Here is a 20,552-nt window from a genome sequence, read left to right as displayed (position 1 = left end):
AAGCAGACCATAGCCAAATGCATCTAAACCTGAACCTATTTGGTGGCAAGTAATATTCATGGCACACAAGTGGTATGTGCATCTCAAACAGGAGATGATCTGAACATCACCCCTTGGCATCCAATGGCATTACTGTTGTAGAATCTCCAAGAACCAAACAACAACTTGAGGGTTACCATTGACCAGAATCTGAACTGGGCTGGCCATATAAATACAATGGCTAAACAAGCAAGTCAGAGCTTAGAAATTCTGTATTGAGTAACTCATCACCTGAATCCCTAAACCTGTCTGCTACCTACAAGGCAAAAGTGAGGAGTGCAATGGAACCCCACTCATTTGGGTGGGTGTAGTTCCAACAGCACTCAAAAAGTTTGACATCATCCAGAACAAAGCAATCAATTTGATTGGCTCCACATCCATTCTCTCCCCCATCAATGCTCAGTAGCAGCAGCAGTGTGGACTATCATCTGGATATGCTGCAGAAATTCACCAGAGATCCTCATACAGCACCTTCCTAATCCACACCACTTTCATCTCAAAGGACAAGGGGCAATAGATATCTGGGAAGCCACTCACTATCCTGACTTGGAAATATATTGCCCATTCCTTCAGTGACATTGGGTCAAAATCCTGGAATTTGCTCCCAACCTACATGGACTGCAGTGATGTAGATCACCATCACCTGAGTTTGGTGGTGGTTAGAGAGGGAATTTCAGAAGAGAGCAGGATATCCACACAGTGCTTGATGTAAAAATTAGGAAAAGGCACGGACTGCAGATGCTAGAGAGTCAGAGTCAAATAGTGTGGCACTGGAAACGCACAAATCAGGCAGTGTGCGAGGAGCCAGAGAGGGCTTATGCCCGAAACATTGACTCTCCTGTTCCTCGGATGCTGCCTGACCTGCTGTGCTTTTCCATTGCCACACTTTGACTTCGATATCAAAATTGCCCAAGGGCTCTCGCAGTTTGTTTGATTTAGTCAGTTCACAGAAGTCGCTTGCAATTCTTATATTTGTTTTTTTTTAAATGTCCAATTTTGGCTATTTTCCTGCACGTGCAGATGCATGCGTGCTCTTCAGTTTGAATGTGCTCATGCATGTCAGTGAGTGTGATACTGCGTGCAGCTTTAATGCGAACTCAGAAACCCACAGAAACCGATCAGCAGTTTCGCTGAGACAGAGGACTCTCAAACTCAGTATCACGTTGCCATTTGGTTAACACTGAACAGCACTGGATCTGTTCCAGCTCCCTATTTGATGCTGTTCATGTACCCAATTTATAAATGCAGTCCTCTGCCCATTCGCACCATTTCAATGCTATCATGTCTCTCCTTGTCCAATTCAGATGACTTATCACTACGTCAACAACTGAATCAGCATGCAGCATGGGATCATAATAAATAACTTGCAGGCACTAAACATGCTGTTGGTTACAGCTCATTTGATATCGGGACACTTGCTATGATAACTGGCCTCATAAGCAATGTTATACTTCACATCCAAGGTAAATAAACCAAGGATCACAATCTATGTTGCCCTTATGAATAACAGCTAGATGCATCACCTCTCCATTACAGTGTGGTGTGGGCTACAATATAATATGGTACAAAATGTGCTCCTCTGGTTTCAGTGATATTTATATTTCCCTGGGACATACAACTCTGCTGGGGCCATGGATCCCAGATCATGCAAAACCTTTAGTAGAATTCCTAGCCAAAAAGAAGTCCATCCTGACATTGTAGCATTCTACTTAAACCAGGAGTGAATCAATATGCAAAGTTAGTACCTTGGCTGACATTGACAACACAAACCCTGGTTCAGCCATTGCACCCTTGCTTACAAGACAGAAGTTTAAGAGCTCAAACCCCACCCTAGAACACAAGCATGCTATCTATGTTGGCCCCATTAATAGAGGGCTGTATTGGCAGGAGTGCCATATTGCTAATGAGATGCTGAAATGAAAACTCTACTAGCCCCCTGAGTTGGACAATTAAAATTCTATACTACCACATAAAAGAACAAGAGAGTTTTGGAAACAAAAATCACTCATGGATTGTGGGTTTCATTTGCTCAGCCAGCATTTATTTCTCATCTCTACATGTTCTTAAGGTGGTGGTGGTGTGTGTTGTGTCACCTCATCTCTGGAACGAGTTCCTTTGTCCATGTTTGAACCAATTTGTCATGGAGTCAGGAGCTGAAGTGGCCCTGGTCAAACCCAAACTGGGCATCAGTGAGTGGGTTATTGCTGTGCAGGTGCTGTTTTTATACTGATGTTGATGACATCTTCCATAACCTTACTGACGTTCGAGAGTAGACTGATAGGGCAATTGGCCAGGTAGGATTTGTCCTGTCTGGGCAATTTTCCACATATTTGGGTACATGTCAATGTTGTAACCATACTGGAACAATTTGGCTAGAAACACTGCAAGCTCTGAAGCACAAATCTTCAGTGCAATGACTGGAATATTGTCAGGGTCCATAGCCTTTGCAGTATCCAGGACGTCAAACTGTTTCTTGATATCACATGGAGTGAATCAAATTGGCTGAAGGTATTAGTGATGCAGAGGACCTCTGGAGGAGGCTGCAAAAGGACTGTGTAGTGGTTACTCTTACCAATACCAGTCATGGATAGAAACATCTACAGCCTGCAGATTGGTAAGGATGAGGTCAAGTATGTTTTTCCCTCTTGTTGGTTCCCTCACCACCTGCCGGTCACCAAGTCCAGAAGCTATGTCCTTTAGGACTGGGCCAACTCAATCAGTAGTGCTGCTGCCAAACTACTGTTGTTAGTGACCATTGAAATCCCCTTCCAGAGTGCATTCTGTGCCCTTGCCACCCTTCCAGTTTTGTAGGGACAACTAATTTATCAGAGGGAGGACAGTACACGGTAATCAGCAGGAGACTTTCTAACCCATATTGACCTGATACCCATGACATTTCATGGGGTCAGGAGTCGATGTTGAGGAATCCAAGGATTCGATATTACCTCTCCTGGGTCTGACCTGCCGGCAGGACAGAACATATCCAGGGATAGTGATGGTGGTGTCTGGGACACCGATTATAAAGGAAAAATTCAGTGAGTATGACTGTGTCAGGCTATTGCTTGACTAGTCTGTGAGACAGCTCTTCCAATTTTGGTACTAGCTCCCAGATGTTAGTAAGAAGGACTTTTCAGGGTTGACAGGGTTGTTTTTACTATTGTTATTTCCGGTGCCAGGTGGTCTATTCAGTTTTTTTAAAAAAGACTTTCTGTCAGTTGTTACAGCTGAATGGCTTGCTTTCTAATTAAGAGTCAGCTAAATTGCTGAGGGTGTAGAGTCACATTTGGTCAGACAGCAATTCCTCCCTGATGGACGTGAGCGATCCAAATGGGCTTTCCCAACAATCAACAATGGCGTCATGATCATCATTGGACTCCTCATTCCAAACTCTTTTATTGAATTCAAATTCCACCCTCTGCCAAGATGGGATTTGAATCCAGATCATACCACCACCGCCTTCTCAGGGGCTATTGAGGAAGGGAAAAAAGGTGTTGGCCAGCCAGTGACACACATATCCCATGAAAGAATGGAAAAAAAAACCTAGATCTATGGATTAATAATCCATCTCAGATTCCAGATTCCAGCATCTGCAATTTTTTTGTCTCTAAATAATATCACTGGCACGACAGGCCCGGCAGAGTGCAGCACTCATTGGTATACACTGGCGGGGGAGAGGATTGCCCTTAACATTGATTTTGGACACCAAGATGTCTCATGGTGCCAGAATAGTACCATTAAGCCATCACCTCGACCTTAAACTTAATGTTACAAATTAGACTGATGCACTTGGCAAGCTCATGAACACTTTTTGCCACCAATGAAGAAATACATAAACACAATAGCAAAATTCATAAATATCTCTTCAAACCCAAGGTCCTGCTTGTCATGACAAATGCTTTCCCCTTCAATCATTCGGACAGTATCCCACTGTGTAGTGCCCTACATGGGGAAAATCAATAGCTCCAAGCACCTCTCCATTCATATACCATACCACATATTGCCATTCCATGAAAATCCAGTGGACCCATTATGACACCTTTAACTGACTGACGTTCAATTCCTATGCACCCATTCAAGTCCACTATTTGGAACTAAATGCCATTATAATCACATGCCGGGTAACTCATGGCAAAAGGAAAGCTGCAGAAACTTCCCCAGATGATGACTTGGATTCCTTTGATATACAAGTAAAAAATACACCAAGTAATTCACTCTCCTGGTCCCACTCTATAACTCAGGCTACTCCGTGGATGTTTGCACTTGGGTGAAGTGGGTAAGAAACGACTGTGTGCTACTCAGTTTGCAAAGCCTGTTTTGTATGATGGGTTCTCAACCATCAAACTATTGCATGTATTCAGCAAATTTAAAATGAAATAAAATGACTGGTTTGTAGTAGACATTGATGTTTACTCACATGACTTTAAATAAAGTCTCGACTTGCATAACTGATTGCAAATACTCAAAACCTGCCAAATACAATTGGAGAGTGAAGATAAACAGAAGCTATTTGTAATCATGATCAGATTTTAAAAAGGTTACATTATATATTCTGTAGCAAAAGACCCAGAACAAGACAATGTACATCAAACCACCTGCTGAAGTAGACTGAACCAATAGCATCGAGAGGAAGTGGTATGAATTATAAAAGCACAAACAGGATCCCCCCCCCCCCACAACTTACCCTTCCTCTTTCTTCTTTCCCCCACTCACGACAATGAAGCAAAGTTGGACAGATCATTGTGCATGCATGATAGCTCCCACTCAGCAATATACAGGCAACCACTGCAGTTTTAATCTTCATTCAAAACTGACAGAACAGTCAGTCCTTTGTGAATGATAAAACGTGTTAAAGGTTTTCCAACAGAATGTGGTGCTGTGAAAAGGGGCCAATGTATGATGCCCAGCTTCCATGTGGAGCCATTGCGGAGTCACCCATTTATCAAAGTCACTCTTCCAGCTACGCTGCAGTCAACGTGGAGGCAACTTAGCTTGGCTAATCCAGTTAACCTGCACATCTTTGGACTGCGAGAGGAAACTGGAGTAGCTAGTGGAAACCCACACAGACACAGGGAGAACGTGCAAACCCCACACTGTCACCCAAGGCTGGAATCGAACCCTGATCCCTGATGCTGCTGTGAGCAGTGTTGACCACTGTTCTAACGTGATACCCCAAGTTCGCTTACATTCTAGCCCATCTCTTCCCCAGCATTTCTCCCCGCACCCCCCCCTTTTGAATTTATTCTGCTTCCTTCTCTTGTCCATAAAACTGCATGCATTCAGAATTCCAAATAACCACATGTGTGTATACTGCATCCTTCAGGCAAGATTAGTGGTTTACAAGAATGGCAGGAGACAAAATCGCATTATTAGAGATGCCCAAAAGGACCATTCAATTTTTACTCAATTTTTAATGAGATGTAAAGTGATTTTGCCAGTGTGCCAACACTGATCACAGAAGGTTTCCAATATTACAATCGCGGTTACGGGTGGAATTCTAACAGTGGTGCGCCTTTCACAACAGTGTAATCATAACCATGGATAGCCACTCTCATCCCCCTTTCCCCGCATGATTCTAAATGCAAATCAAAGTACTTGCTGCATGCATGGATGACAGTTGTGATTCTACAGTGAAGAAATTTTACATTGTCAGTTGATAGTGAGTTGACAATGCTGCAGCTCCTGGTAGGTGATAAAGAATTTCTTGGACAAAACTAGGAGGCTGTGCAGCATGATCACTTCACTTCCAAATGCTCTCTTCTATGGCAGCTTCCCTAGATGACTGTGTCCTTACCAGCCTCCCATGCGGACATGGCTGGAATTGAGGCTTCTGCTTTTGACTGGGGAGAACCATCCTCCACTGCATTCTCTCCTCTTAGTCCTAAAGTAGCAGGAATATTGGGTGCATGGAGACTCTTAGATGTTCTAGCAGTGGAGTTGAGTGAACAAGACAGACTGCGTTACAGGTTGTGTGTCCACAGATCTCATCCAGAGAAGAGCTGAACTGTGAGAAGTACAATTTCACACATACAAAAACTACATTGTCTCTCTTTCGCTATCACAGATTCCTAATGACATGCTGGGTGCCCCCTACACAATAAGGACTGCAGCAGTTCAAGAAGACAGCCCATCACCAACTTCTCCAGGGTAAATAGGGATAGGCATTAGATGAAGGGCTCTGGCCCGAAACGTCGAATTTCCTGTTCCTTGGATGCTGCCTGACCTGCTGTGCTTTAACCAGCAACACATTTTTAGCATAGGCATTAGTTACCATTACATCTTCAGGGGATGCATTCACTGCACATGCAGTCACAATTCTTGCAACATTGCCAGTGAAACTGCAGAACACTTCCCTTGTATGTCAATCCAGTTTATCTAAAAACCTCTTTGCCTGATCAGACTCACTACATTGGAAAGTTTCATAAAATTGCATTTTTTAAATCTCCCTTTTATAAAAGTGCATGCAAAACCATAGAGATACTATTTTAAAAAATAATGTATATTTCCTTTCATAATGTATGCCCCTAGTTATAAAACTTAAAAAGATCTTGTATGTCTTCAAAACTACATTACGAACTCCCTTTCCACTTTTAAAATTTCAGTCAATGCCAGAATTTTTCAGTGCAATGTTGTACAGAGTCTGGCAAGGAGAAGGAATGCTATCTTTCTAGTTAGGCCTTAGGTCGAGATCTGTTTACTTGTAACGCAACCATGCTTCTGAAGATAAATTTGAACTTTCAATTGCCCACATTAACAAGTAAACTTCCATAGTCAACAGTTAGAAAAGCTGCAAATGGTCATGTTTACCAAAGCTCAAATAAGAATTTGACTGAATTCAGCCATTGCTGACTGTTGGCCGACAGCTTTTCTGAAGTGTGTGTGCGCTGATGTGCGCCGATGTGCGCCAAGGTACTCTATTCTTCAAAAGCCTTTTACCTAAATGTTTTCTCTGCCCCTTTGCTGCCCCTCACAATACCCCCTTCGCCTTGTCCCTCCTGGGTCTTGTTAAAGGAAACCTTTAATACTGAACACGGTGTCCAGACCCACAGTTCTCCACCATTACCGCCAAGTTAATGGCTATAAGTAGTGAGAGTCAGTAGTTTGCTCAGGAGTCCATACCTTCACCAGCTTGAATTTAAAAAGCACCTTGTTATAGTCAGCCTGTTTATCATAAATCACCATCACTATGGTTTCCAGTGTTATGAGCAAACAGACTGCTGTTATTGCAGCAATTTTTCATCTACACTGTCACCACAGACTTACCTGGTACTCTCTGATCATCAGACTTAGCACTCACAACAATCGTTATACTCATGTGCAGTACTGAGAAAATCCTGCAATGGCAAAGGTGCCGCCTTTTGAATCTCTTCTCAGGCATAAAACACTACTGCCCCACTTTGTAGATGACCAGGGCCATTGTTTCCCTGATATCCTGGTCAATCTTTATCCCACAATGAATGTCGTCAAAAATAAGATATGGTCATTATCACATTAAAAACCAAAAGAACTGCAGGTGCTGTAAATCAGAAACAAAAGGGCTCGAGGAAGGGTCGATTTCTCTTTACAACTGTTGCCAGACCTGCTGAGCTTTTCCAGCAACTTCTGGTTTTGTTCATTATTACATTGCCATTTATGGAAACTTGCCGTATAGAAATTGGCTGCCCTATTTCCGGCATTACAAGCGACAATCCTTTAATGGGACATCATTTGTTGCAAAGCATTTTGGGGTATCTGAGTCATGAAAGTTATGAGCTGACTTCAATACGAAGAAGTGGATAGTGGACTATCCAATGGACTAGCAACTGGGAGGCATGGACTAATACTTTGGAGTTACAAGTTCAAATACCATCATTGCAGCTGAAGCATATTTTATTCAATTTTAATGATGAATCTTGAATAAAATACCACTCATCAATAACGATCATCACGAAATTACTGGGTTTTCATGAAAAGCCAATGTACTTCAGGGAAAGCAATCTGCTGTCACTACCTGGTCTGCAGATCTACACCTACGTGGTTGATATTTAACTTTCCTCTGAAATAGCCCAAAGAGCATCTCGGTTGTATCAAATTGCAACAAATAAAAATAACATTGTGGGTGTATCTATACCAGATTGCATGCAGTGGTTTAAGGCAACAGCTCATTACCACAATCTCAAGGCTAATTAGGAGTTGGCAATAAATTTTGGCTTTGGCTGCATTATTCATGCTCCAAGGTCAACTAAACCAATCATTCAGCTAGCTTTGAAATCTGTATTAAGTTCAGATCACTGGTCTTTTTTGTGTAAGTACACTGGGCACTGAGGAACTAAAACGTGAAACTTATTAACCCCATTAATTTTCCCAAGTAGAGCCTACTGATCCTCAAGAGTTATGAAGAGCAGAGTTCAGCACCTGGAGCCTTATTTTAATGCATTTCCTCAGAACAACAGGCCACGTTTAACAGGAACTGCAATTGATCAGGCCCACCTGTCATCAGGGACTGCATTTTATGATTTCTTTTCCAGATGGTGGATGCATGACTCACTTCTGTTAGATTCACTGTCAACTTTGCACCAACCTGTTGCATTTTCTCCAAATCCAGGCTTGGCCTGCTGAAGTCTTGGCCCTGTCGGTGCCGTTTGCAGGGTGTCGCCTGGTCAACTGAGGTGCCGACACTATGCAGTATGATCTGTCCGGATGGCCTCTGGACCAAGGGATGGAGTCTTTTAGGAGGGGTGGCACTGAATGGCACAGGGCTGCTGTGGATATATTTCTGATCGGCTTGTGGCACAGGCTTGAAAGACATACCACACAAGTCTTTGACCTCTTCATCGCTGGACGACGCACTGTCGCTATAGCAACTGAGTCGGTTCACCTGCGACCACTTGCGCTTCTCCCCTCCAAATTCTCTGTTGATGCGTTCAAGCTCTTCCTCGGAGCTCTCGCAGTCCAGTGGATCAAATACAGTCCGTACTTTGCAGAGATGCTTCTGACTTTCTCGACATATCGGCGACAATGACGACAAGCGACAATTCCTTTGACTTTCTGCAAAGAGTTGAGAAAACAAGATCCTGTTTCATGAAGCCTTTCATAACTACATTTTTGGAAAAATAAGCCACACAATGATACAGCACAAACAGAGGCCATTCAGCCCATCACGCCAAACATTGTAGGCGGAGTCAAGATTCAGATTTGATGTAGACCACAAACTTTAATAAAAAAAGATTACCACGGCTTGTGAAAAACTCTTAACTAGCTGATTCTCAAAAGGTACCACTACATATTTTCAGGATAATGAGATAATGTACTTAGTTTGCTTATAGTAGCAACTGAATAAAAGCTGAAAATTAATTTATTTTAATCAAAACACATCACATTGATTTAAAGTTGAAGTCATTCTATTGCAACAGGATCGAATCCCAGCCAGCAGTGTTGCGGTTCTCTTACTGGACTGGTAATCTGAATTTAATTATCCAGAAACAAGAGTTCAAATAGTAGCTGGGGATTTTACATCAAATGAATCTGAAAACAAAACTAGTCATCATTAAGTGACCCTGAGGCAGCCAGGATGGTTGCAAAAACTCTCCGGGTTTGCCAATGTCCCTCATGGAAGGAAATCTGCCAGCTTCACCTTGGTCTGGGCTACACATGACTCCAGAGTCTCAGCAAGGTCATCAGCTGTTAACTGAAATGGCCCAGTAAGCCACTCATTTATTCAGGTGACAGGTTACTACCACCTTTTCAGGGACAATTGGGGATGGAAAACATATGCCAGACTTAATAGGGACACTCACATCCCATGAATAAATCATAGGCCAAGATCTCCCACACTCTTCATTCAACAGTCGCATTGTTTTGCTCTTCATCTCAAATGTTGTTCATTTGGCAACAATTTACTATAGCAGCTCTAGGTCCCTAATCAACACAGAAAATAGGTGCAGGAGTAGGCCCATCAGCAAGCTAGCTCCACCACTCAATACGATCGTACCCGAGCATTCAAGTCAGTATCCTGTCCCTGGGCTTGCTCCCCTTGCCTTTCAATCCCTTCAGCCCTAAGAAATATACCTAACTCCTTCTTGAAAGGATTCAATGTTTTGGTCTCAACCACTTCCTGCAGGAGAGAATTCCACCGGCTCACTCTCTGATGGTGAAGAAATTTCTCTTCATCTCTGTCCTGAATGGCCCAGCCCATATCCTTCGATTGTAGCCCCTGGATCCCGACTACTCATCATCAGGGATATTCTTCTTGCATACATACAGAGTCATGTTAGAATTTTATATTTTTCTGAGATCCTCCTCCTCATTCTTCGAAACTCCAGTGAATATCATCTTAACCAATTCAGTTTATCCTCAGATGTCAGCCCTGCCATCCCAGGAATCAGTCTAGTAAATCTTTGTTGCACTCCCTCCATAGCCGGAACATCTTTCCTCAGATAAGGAAACTAAAACTGCACACAATACTCCAGGTATAGTTTCACCTGTACAGATGCAGTAAGATATCCCTACTCCTGTATTTGAATCCTCTCACTATAATGGCCAACATACCACTTGCCTCCTTTGCCACCTGCTGTACCTGGGTGCTTACTTTCAATGACTGATGTACAAGGACATCCAGGTCTCTGTGCCTTCCTCCTTTCTCAACCTCCATTCAGATAATCCCCACTTGCATGTTTTTATTACCAAAGTGAACAACGTCTCATTTATCCACATTATACTTCATCTGTCTTACATTTGGCTGCATTCTAACCTGTATAAATCACAGTGAAGCATATCTGCATCCTCCTCACGGTTCACCCTCCTACCTGCCATCTGCAAACTTGGAGATATTACATTTAGTTCCCTCATCTAAATCGTTAACATATATTGCGAATAGCTGGGGTTCAAGCACGGATCCCTGCAGTACCCCACTTGTCACTGGCTGCCACTCCAAAGAAAGATCCATTTATTCTTAATCTCTATTTTCTACCTGCCTACCAGTTCTCTATCTATGTCAGTACATAACCCCAACTCCCACTTGCTCTAATTTTACATGCCCATCTCTTTTGTGGGACCTTATTGGAAGCCTTCTGAAAATTCAACTAAATCACAAGCACTGGTTCTCTCATATCAACTCTATTAGTTACACAACCTAGAAAAATTCCAGCAGTTTTAACAAGAATGCTTTCCCTTTTGTGAATCCAGGTTGACTCAATGCAATCCTGTGGGAGAAAGTGAAGACTGCAGATGCTGGAGACCGTCCAACCATATGGGTCAATATGGATTTCACCAATTTCCTCATTTCCCCTCCTCCCACCTTACCCCAGATCCCTTCCAACTTGGCACCACCCTTTTGACCTGCCCACCTTCCTTCCCACCTATCCACTCCAACTTATATTCACCTTCACCCCTGCCCCACCTACCTAGCACATTCTCAGCCACCTCCCCGCCTCTCCCCCTCCCCCCACACCAGCCCCACCCCACCCCCCTTCCTAGTTATCTCTCAGCCCCCTTGGCCCACAAACCTCATTCCTGGAGAGGTGCTTATGCTCAAAGTGTTGATTCTTCTGCTCCTCGGATGTTGCCTGACAGGCTGTGCTTTTCCAGCACCATACTCAACTTGGAAAACAGTGACAGGTTTGAATCAAGTGCTCCGCTATTAAATCTTTTGTAATGAACTCTAGCATTTTCCCTACTATTGGTTTCAGGTTAACTTGTCTATGATTCCCTGTTTTATCTCCACCTCCTTTTTAAAATAGTGGGATTACATTACCCTCCATCAGAACCTTACAGAGTTTAGAATCATGGAAGACGATGACCAATATATCTATTATTTCTAGGCTCACTTCTTTAAGTATTTGGAGATGTGAATTACTGAGCCCTATAATCCCATCAATTTCCCCAGTGCCATTTTCCTACTAATACTGATTTTGTTTAGTTCCTCTCTCTCACTAGACCACGGTTTGCCAAACATTTTTGTGATGTTATTTGTGTCTGCCTTTTCGATGACAGAATCAAAAATATGTATTTAATTAGTCTACCCTGTTATAATGTTTCCATTTCTGATTGCAAGGAACCAACATTTATCTTCACTCACCTTTTTTTCTTCATTTTTCCATAGAAGCTTTTGCAATCAGTTTTTATGTTCCCTGTAAGTTTATCTCATTGTCTTTTTTTCTTCTTTCAATCAATACTTTTTATCCTCCTTTGTTGAAATCTAAACTGCTTTTGCTGTTTGCTACTATTTTTAGCCAATTTGTATGCTCTTTCCTTGCACCGAAGACCTACTTTCTCTTGTCGGTCATGGCAGACCACCTTACCGATTTTATTTATACCACACAGGAATGAACTATTGTTGCCGTTCTCTTTATGCACTCTTTAAATATTTTCCATTGCCTACCCACCATCGTCCTTTTAAGTAACATTCACCAATCTATTGTAGCCAGCTCAAGCCTGATACCATCATAGTTTCCTTCATTTAGAATCAGGATCCTGATCTCAGAGTGATCAACCACTTCACTCACCATTGTAATAAATAATTCTATCTTATTATGGTCACTCTTCCCCAAGGAGCCTCACACAGCTAGATTGCCAATTATTCCTTTCTCATTACAGAATACCCAGTCTGGAAAGACCTGTTCTCCGGTTGGTTTGACTTAGTGATCCAGAAAGCCATCTCATACACCCTCCAGGAATTCCTTCCCTATGGCATTGTTATTCATTGGATTTGCCTAACTAAGTGCAGATTTAAGCATCCCATAGTCTCAGCTGTACTTTCACTGCTTGCAACTCTAACTTCCTATGCAATGCCTTCTCCAATGTTACCACTACAGTCTAGGGACCAATGCACAATCCCCATCATTGTTTGCTGCTCCCTTGATGTTTCTAAGCTCTACCCATAGACTGCACTTCACCAGAACCAATATCCTTCCTGACTATAGTATTAAGTAGCTCTTTAACCAGCAATGCTACCCCATCAACGTTTCTTCTTTGCCCTCCCTAAAACTGAACAACCCTGGATATTCCTTTTCCATCCCTGCTCTCTCTGGTTACTTTCACCACAATTAATTGGCAATTTGTTCATACATTGGCAGTCACAGGGTTATTCATCAGCAACAGGAGGGGAGTACACCAAGCTAGAGTTAATGGAGAAACCGTGAGATAGAGGAAGAGAAGAGAAGTGTCCTTCTGAAACAAAAAGAGAGACTGGAGAAAAGGTTCGAACCCATAAAGAAGAAAATTAATACAGCTGAAAGCATAGTCATCAATGGCACAAGGGAGGAAGTGAAGAATGTGCAAGAGGAATGCAGAGATCTTGCAGGGTTGGAAGGGTCTCTGAACTGCTCCCCTGTCTTGTGCCATACTATTGAACATCTTCAAGAGTGGCCTGGGAACTGACCAGGGAGGGGCTGCAACTTGACAAAAACTTATCGGCAGACACTGGTGGAAACAGTCCATTGCTAAATTCTACATGATGACTGGAACAAAGGGAGATGATACAGATAAAATAGCCTCAGGCAACAACGATGTATCAATGAAACCTGGAGGTGAGACATGAATTCTCAACATAGAAAGGAAACATGCTTAACTAAAATGTAACCTTAGCCCCAATACTGTGAAAGGGATCGCCTTGTCATTGCCTAGGTTCATAGAACATAGAACATAGAAAAATACAGCGCAGTACAGGCCCTTCGGCCCTCGATGTTGCGCCGACCAAATCCTACCTAACCTACACTAGCCCAATAACTTCCATATGCCTATCCAATGCCTGCTTAAATGACCATAAAGAGGGAGAGTTCACCACTGCTACTGGCAGGGCATTCCATGAACTCACAACCCGCTGCGTGAAGAATCTACCCCTAACATCTGTCCTATACATACCACCCCTTAATTTAAAGCTGTGTCCCCTAGTAACAGCTGACTCCATTAGCGGTAAAAGGTTCTCAGTGTCTACCCTATCTAAACCCCTAATCATCTTATACACCTCTATCAAATCTCCCCTAAATCTTCTTATCTCCAATGAGAACAGGCCCAAGTGCCTCAGCCTTTCCTCATACGATCTTCCTACCATGCCAGGCAACATCCTGGTAAACCTCCTCTGCACTCGTTCCAATGCCTCCACATCCTTCCTATAGTATGGCGACCAAAACTGCACACAATACTCCAGATGAGGCCGCACCAGAGTCTTATACAACTGCAACATGACCTCAGGACTCCGGAACTCAATTCCTCTACCAATAAAGCCCAGTACACCATATGCCTTCCTCACAGCACTATTTACCTGGGTGGCAACTTTCAGAGATCTGTGTACATGGACACCAAGATCCCTCTGCTCATCCACACTACCAAGTAGCCTACCATTAGCCCAGTAATCCATCTTCTTGTTACTCCTACCAAAGTGAATGACTTCACACTTAGCTACATTGAATTCCATCTGCCACCTTTCTGCCCAGCTCTGCAACCTATCTATATCCCGCTGTAACCTGCCACATCCTTCTTCACTGTCCACAACTCCACCAACCTTTGTGTCATCCGCAAACTTGCTCACCCAGCTTTCAAGCCCCTCCTCTAGATCATTTATAAAGATGACAAACAGCAACGGTCCCAAAACAGAATCCTGTGGTACACCGCTAGTAACTGCACTCCAAGATGAACCTAGTCCATCAACTACTACCCTCTGTCTCCTTCCAGCCAGCCAATTCCTAATCCAAACCTCTAATGCACCCTCAATGCCATACCTCCGTAGTTTTTGCATTAGCCTACCATGGGGTACCTTATCGAACGCCTTGCTAAAATCCATATACACCACATCTACTGCTTTACCCTCATCCACCTCCTTAGTCACCTTCTCAAAGAACTCAATAAGGTTTGTGAGGCATGACCTGCCCTTCACAAAACCATGCTGACTATCCTTGATCACATTATTCCTATCCAGATGTTCATAAATCTTATCCCTTACAATTCTCTCTAAGACTTTGCCCACAACAGAAGTGAGACTCACTGGCCTATAGTTACTCGGGCTGTCCCTACTCCCCTTCTTGAACAAGGGGACCACATTCGCTATCCTCCAGTCTTCTGGTACTATTCCCGTTGACAATGACGAGATAAAAATCAAGGCCAATGGCTCTGCTATCTCCTCCCTAGCTTCCCAGAGGATCCTAGGGTAAATGCCATCAGGCCCAGGAGACTTGTCTATTTTCATCCTTTCCAGTATTCCCAAAACCTCCTCCCTACATACTTCAAGGCCATCCATTCTAATCACTTGTGACTCAATATTCACACCAGCAACAGAGTCCCGTTCCTGAGTGAATATTGACGAAAAGTATTGATTTAATGTCTCACCAATCTCCTCCGCCTCCACGCACAACTTCCCACTACTATCCTTGACTGGACCGATACCGACCCTAGTCATCCTTTTATTCCTGACATACCTATAGAAAGCCTTTGGGTTTTCCCTAATCCTACCAACTAAGGACTTTTCATGTCCCCTTCTCGCTGCTCTTAGCTCTCTCTTCAGATCCTTCCTGGCTACCTTATAACTCTCAATCGCCCCAACTGAACCTTCACACCTCATCCTTACATAGGCCGCCCTCTTCCCTTTCACAAGGGATTCCAATTCCCTATTAAACCACGGCTCCCTCACAAGACCCTTTACTCCCTACCTGACTGGTACATACTTATCAAGGACACTCAATAGGTGTTCCTTGAACAATCTCCACATACCGTTAGTGTTCTTTTCCTGAAGCCTGTTTTTCCAATCCACGCATCCTAAGTCATGCCTCACCGCATCATAATTTCCCTGCCCCCAGCTATAGCTCTTGCCCTGCAGTGCACACTTATCCCTCTCCATCACTAAAGTAAAAGTCACCGAGTTGTGGTCACTGTCCCCGAAGTGCTCACCTACCTCCAAGTCTAACACCTGGCCTGGTTCATTACCTAGAACCAAATCCAGTATAGCCTCACCTCTTGTTGGCCTGTCTACATATTGTGTCAGGAAACCCTCCTGCACACATTGGACAAACACCAACCCATCTAACGAACTCGAGCTATAGCTTTCCCAGTCAATATCTGGGAAGTTAAAGTCTCCCATAACAACCACCCTGCTACTTTCACTCTTCTCCTGAATCATCCTCGCAATACTATCCTCTACTTCTCTCGGACTATTGGGAGGCCTGTAGAAAACACCTAACAGGGTGACCTCACCTTTCCTATTTCTAACCTCAGCCCAAACGACCTCATATGGCAAATCTTCCTCCATCGTCCTTTCCACCGCTGTAATGCTATCCTTGACAAGCAATGCCACACCTCCCCCTCTTTTACCCCCATGTCTGACCCTACTAAAACATTTAAAGCCTGGAACCTGCAACAGCCATTCCTGCCCCTGTTCTACCCACGTCTCTGTAATGGCCACAACATCGAAGTCCCAGGTACCAACCCACGCTGCAAGTTCACCTACCTTATTTCTTATACTTCTGGCATTGAAGTATACACACTTCAAGCCACCTTCCTGTTTACAGGCACCCTCCTTCGAGATCGATGCCTTGTTCCTAACCTCCCTACACTCAAGGTCCTGTACCCTGAAGCTACAGTCCAGGTTCCCATGCCCCTGCAGAGTTAGTTTAAACCCTCCCAAAGAGCACTAGCAAACCTCCCCCCAAGGATACTGGTGCCCCTCAGGTTCAGGTGTAGACCATCCTGTTTATAGAGGTCCCACCTTCCCCAGAAAGAACCCCAGTTGTCCAGAAACCGGAATCCCTCCCTCCTGCACCATGCCTGTAGCCACGCATTTAACTGCTCTCTCCCTATTCCTCGACTCTCTATCACGTGGCACGGGTAACAAACCAGAGACAACAACTCTGTTTGTTCTAGCTCTGAGCTTCCAACCTAGCTCCCTGAAAGCCTGCCTGACATCCTCACCCCTCTTCCTACCTATGTCATTGGTGCCAACGTGGACCACGATCTGGGGCTGCTCCCCCTCCCCCTTAAGGACCCGGAAAACACGATCAGAGACATCACGTACCCTTGCACCTGGGAGGCAACATACCAATCGTGAGTCTCTGTCGCCCCCACAAAACCACCTATCTGTACCCCTCACTATTGAGTCCCCAAGAACTATCGCTCTAACTTTCTCCACCCTTCCCTTCTGAGCAACGGGGCCTGAACCTCGTTGCTTACCCCTGATAAGCCATCCCCCCCACAAGTATCCAAAACGGTATACTTGTTCTTGAGGGGAATGACCGCAAGGGGTCCCTGCACTGGCTGGTTCCTCCCACTCCCCCTCACTGTCACCCATCTGTCTATAACTTTCGGTGTAACTACTTCCCTAAAGCTCTGATCTATGACCACCTCTGCTTCCCGAATGATCCGTAGTTCATCCAACTCCAGCTCCAGTTCCCTAACACGGTCTTGGAGGAGCTGGAGATGGATGCACTTCTTGCAAGTGTAATCAGCAGGGATGCTAATGGCTTCTCTCACCTCATACATGTTGCAAGAGGAACATTGCACTGCCTGCACTGCCATCCCTCTAAAAAGTAAGCTTTAAAACTAAATCTAAAGAAACAAACAAGCAAAATGCAGCACTTACCTGCTTGCCACAACGGGTCTTATTATTAGGTTAGAGGAGGAGGGCGGGTGGGAGGCTCTACCCCTGTAGTGCCTCGGGTTCCTCCCCTGCGCGCTTATATAAGAAAAAAACCCTACCCAGGTTACCTAGCGCGGCACCAGCTTCCGGGTCCTCTAGGCGCTTAAAAAAACTTTAAAACTTTTAGCTGTTTGAAAAAAAACACGAACTGGACTTACCCCGCGACTTCAAAAACACCACCAGACAGCCGTTACTTGGTCCGCCAAGAGAGTGTTCCTAAGCAGTTATCTGGTTATAGAAATGCACAGCATCCTCAGTGTCAGGTGAGGTGCAATTCACTTGCCGTTGTCCAAGCACACACTGTATATGAGCTCAAACAGGCCTGTGGTCGGAGTAGTGGGTTGGACAATCAATGGAGGTGGTGTAATGGTGGTCACTCTATTATCAACTGATAGGATGAAATTGGATGGAATGAAAGAAATGGGAAAAATCCATCAAGGCTCACACTCAATGACCAGTAAGTCCAAATAGGAAAAGTGTGAAATTATGATGAGTGGGTGGGAAAAGAGAGGCAGGTCAGAGGCTAGGTGAAGACTATGATGCACTCTTCAATGAAATAATGTAATCCTGACTATTTTTCCTCACAATCATTAATTACCTCTCAAGCAAGGTAACAGAGGTTCCACTAGCCCCCGTAGAAACAATGACAACAGAAAGGTTGGAATGCATGGGAACACTTAGTAACAGAGTCATACAGATCTATATCTCAGAATAAGACCCTTTGGACCATCACACTCACGTTGGTCAAAAATAAGCACCTGACTATTCTAATCCCATTTTCAAGCACTTGGTCCATAGCCTTGGTGTCTCAACTGCATATCTAAATACTTCTCAAATGTTAGAGGGTCTCTGCCTCTACCACAGAGAGTTCCAGATGTCACCTCCCTCAGAGTGAAAACATTTTTCTCACTCACCCTCTAAACCACCTGCTCCTTACTATAAATCTGTGCCTTCAATCCCTCCCTCAATGGGAAAAGCTTTCCTGTCTATCCTATCTATGCCCCTCATCATTTCAGGCATCTCAATCACCAACTCTCAGTCTTCTCGGTTCTAAAGGATAACAACCTCAGGCTTTCTAATCTTTCTAACTGAAACACTCAGTCCTGACAATGTCTTCAAGTCTAAAGCTCCCAAATACAGCACTTTTTCCCTAATTGAAGTGGATGGGTCTGCAGTCAAAAGACAGCCTAGGTTAGAGCCAAAGGATGAACAAATTGCCCACCACATCCATATTTACATTTGCTTAAAGTCATTTCCTTGACAGTTTACATATTTTAGGTTAAATTGCACCCTCATACAATCTATACCAATTTCCTCAAGCATAGTCAACAACATACAGGACAAACCAGTCATTCATTCCTTATTTACCTTGGTCAATCAGTGCCAATTCTTGATTCTCCCCTTCCGAATCGTCACTGTCATCCTCATTTCTTGGCGAGTAGGATATCTACCGAGACAAGTCAGGAAGATAAAGCACATCATTGAAAGGAATCAAAGGAGGACTAGGCAATGCAGAGAGAGTTAGGGTTTCCAAGCCATATCAGTCTTTAGAAACATAGAGAGGTAAGATTGGCACCAAGGGTTCAATGAGGGGCTCTGCAGTATTATCAACCCTGTTTGGACACATGTCACTGAATAACGTCCCACTTCCAAGCACCTTGCCATTACGGATCCCATTAATTGTTTCAGAAGGCCATCCTCAGTTAACCACATTCCCCACCAACTGGATGCAAACAATCTCAACTTGACCTTAATGAGTAAGCAGATAAGAACACAGGATGTGATCTTTTCCAGTGCTTCAGTCACTCCAGACTGAATGGAGTTCTCACATGCATACAAATTCACCTACAGGCCAAAATCTTCTTTTGAAAAGAGTACAGACTTTATTTTCGAACCCTACCTTTGTTTAACAAATCCATTCATGGATCTCCTCCTTGTAAATGATTCAGTCAAATGTACTCCAGTCTCACACTTGCTCGAGAGTGACCTTTGTTATAACCCTCTTGCATATTGATCCTGAAATAGACTGTAAATACACGAGGGCCAAGTCTAACCTTCACAAAATATGCATCCTACTATGAACGTTTTTTCTTAAACTGACACGAAGGTAGTTGCTATCACACACTGAGACACATTTAAGACAGAGGAGTAACAACAGGTAATTCAGCCCATTCAGAGAGATTATGGCTGATGTGACAATACTCAGCTCCACTTTCCTGCCTTTCCTCCATAACCTTCCATTCTTTCACGGACAAAAAAAAACATCTAGCAACCTCACTTTTGAATATACATAATGACCAAGCCTTTACAGTCTTTTGCACTAAACAATTCCACAGATTTACTAACCTCACAAGAAATTCAACCTCATCTCTGTCTAAGGGTGTCCACTTAGTCAGAGATTACACCCTTTGGTCTTAGACATTGCCAAAAAGGAAACAACCTTTCAACATCTAACCTGTCAAGTCCCAAAAGAATTTTGCACATTTCAATTAAATTGCCTCTCATTCTTAAGTTCCAATGAGTACACGGCAAATCTACTCAAACTCTCCTCATAAGACATTCCTTCCTTACCTGAAATCAGCCTAGTGAACCTTCCCTGGACAGTCTGCAATGCCAATATACCTGTCTTTAGATAACAGGCTGAAAACTGCACACAATATTTCAGTTGTAGTCTGATTATTTCCTTATGTAGTTTTAGCAAGAGCTAACTATTTTATATATTCCCTTTCCTTAGAAATAGAAGTCAACATTACATTTATCTTCCTTATAACCTGAACGTGGATGTTAGCTTTTTGTGGTTTATGCACAATGATCCATGAATCTCTACGTTTTATAGTTTTCAGTTGGTCTTTCTCCATTTAAATAATATTCAGCTCCTCCAGTCTTAACATAGTAAGTAATACTGTGGAGACTCTAC

The 20,552-nt window shown here is 43.5% G+C and overlaps 1 protein-coding gene across 3 annotated transcripts in view; it reads right to left on the bottom strand.

Moving 5' to 3' along the window:
• si:dkey-16j16.4 (uncharacterized) overlaps positions 1 to 20,552 on the bottom strand; it is a 110,332-nt gene that overhangs the window by 74,988 nt on the left and 14,792 nt on the right. For all 3 annotated transcript variants that reach the window (XM_060856174.1, XM_060856182.1, XM_060856192.1), the window contains exons 2-3: positions 19,004 to 19,082; positions 8,597 to 9,063 (exon numbers count right to left, since the gene is read on the bottom strand). In XM_060856174.1, the coding sequence (XP_060712157.1) occupies positions 8,597 to 9,063; positions 19,004 to 19,082 (546 nt within the window). The remainder of the gene's footprint in view (positions 1 to 8,596; positions 9,064 to 19,003; positions 19,083 to 20,552) is intronic.

This window comes from Hemiscyllium ocellatum, chromosome 3 (genome assembly GCF_020745735.1).
Source record: "Hemiscyllium ocellatum isolate sHemOce1 chromosome 3, sHemOce1.pat.X.cur, whole genome shotgun sequence".
Classification (NCBI taxonomy): domain Eukaryota; kingdom Metazoa; phylum Chordata; class Chondrichthyes; order Orectolobiformes; family Hemiscylliidae; genus Hemiscyllium; species Hemiscyllium ocellatum.
Note: the sequence above shows the minus strand (reverse complement) of the source record. Positions and strands in the feature narration are given on the sequence as shown.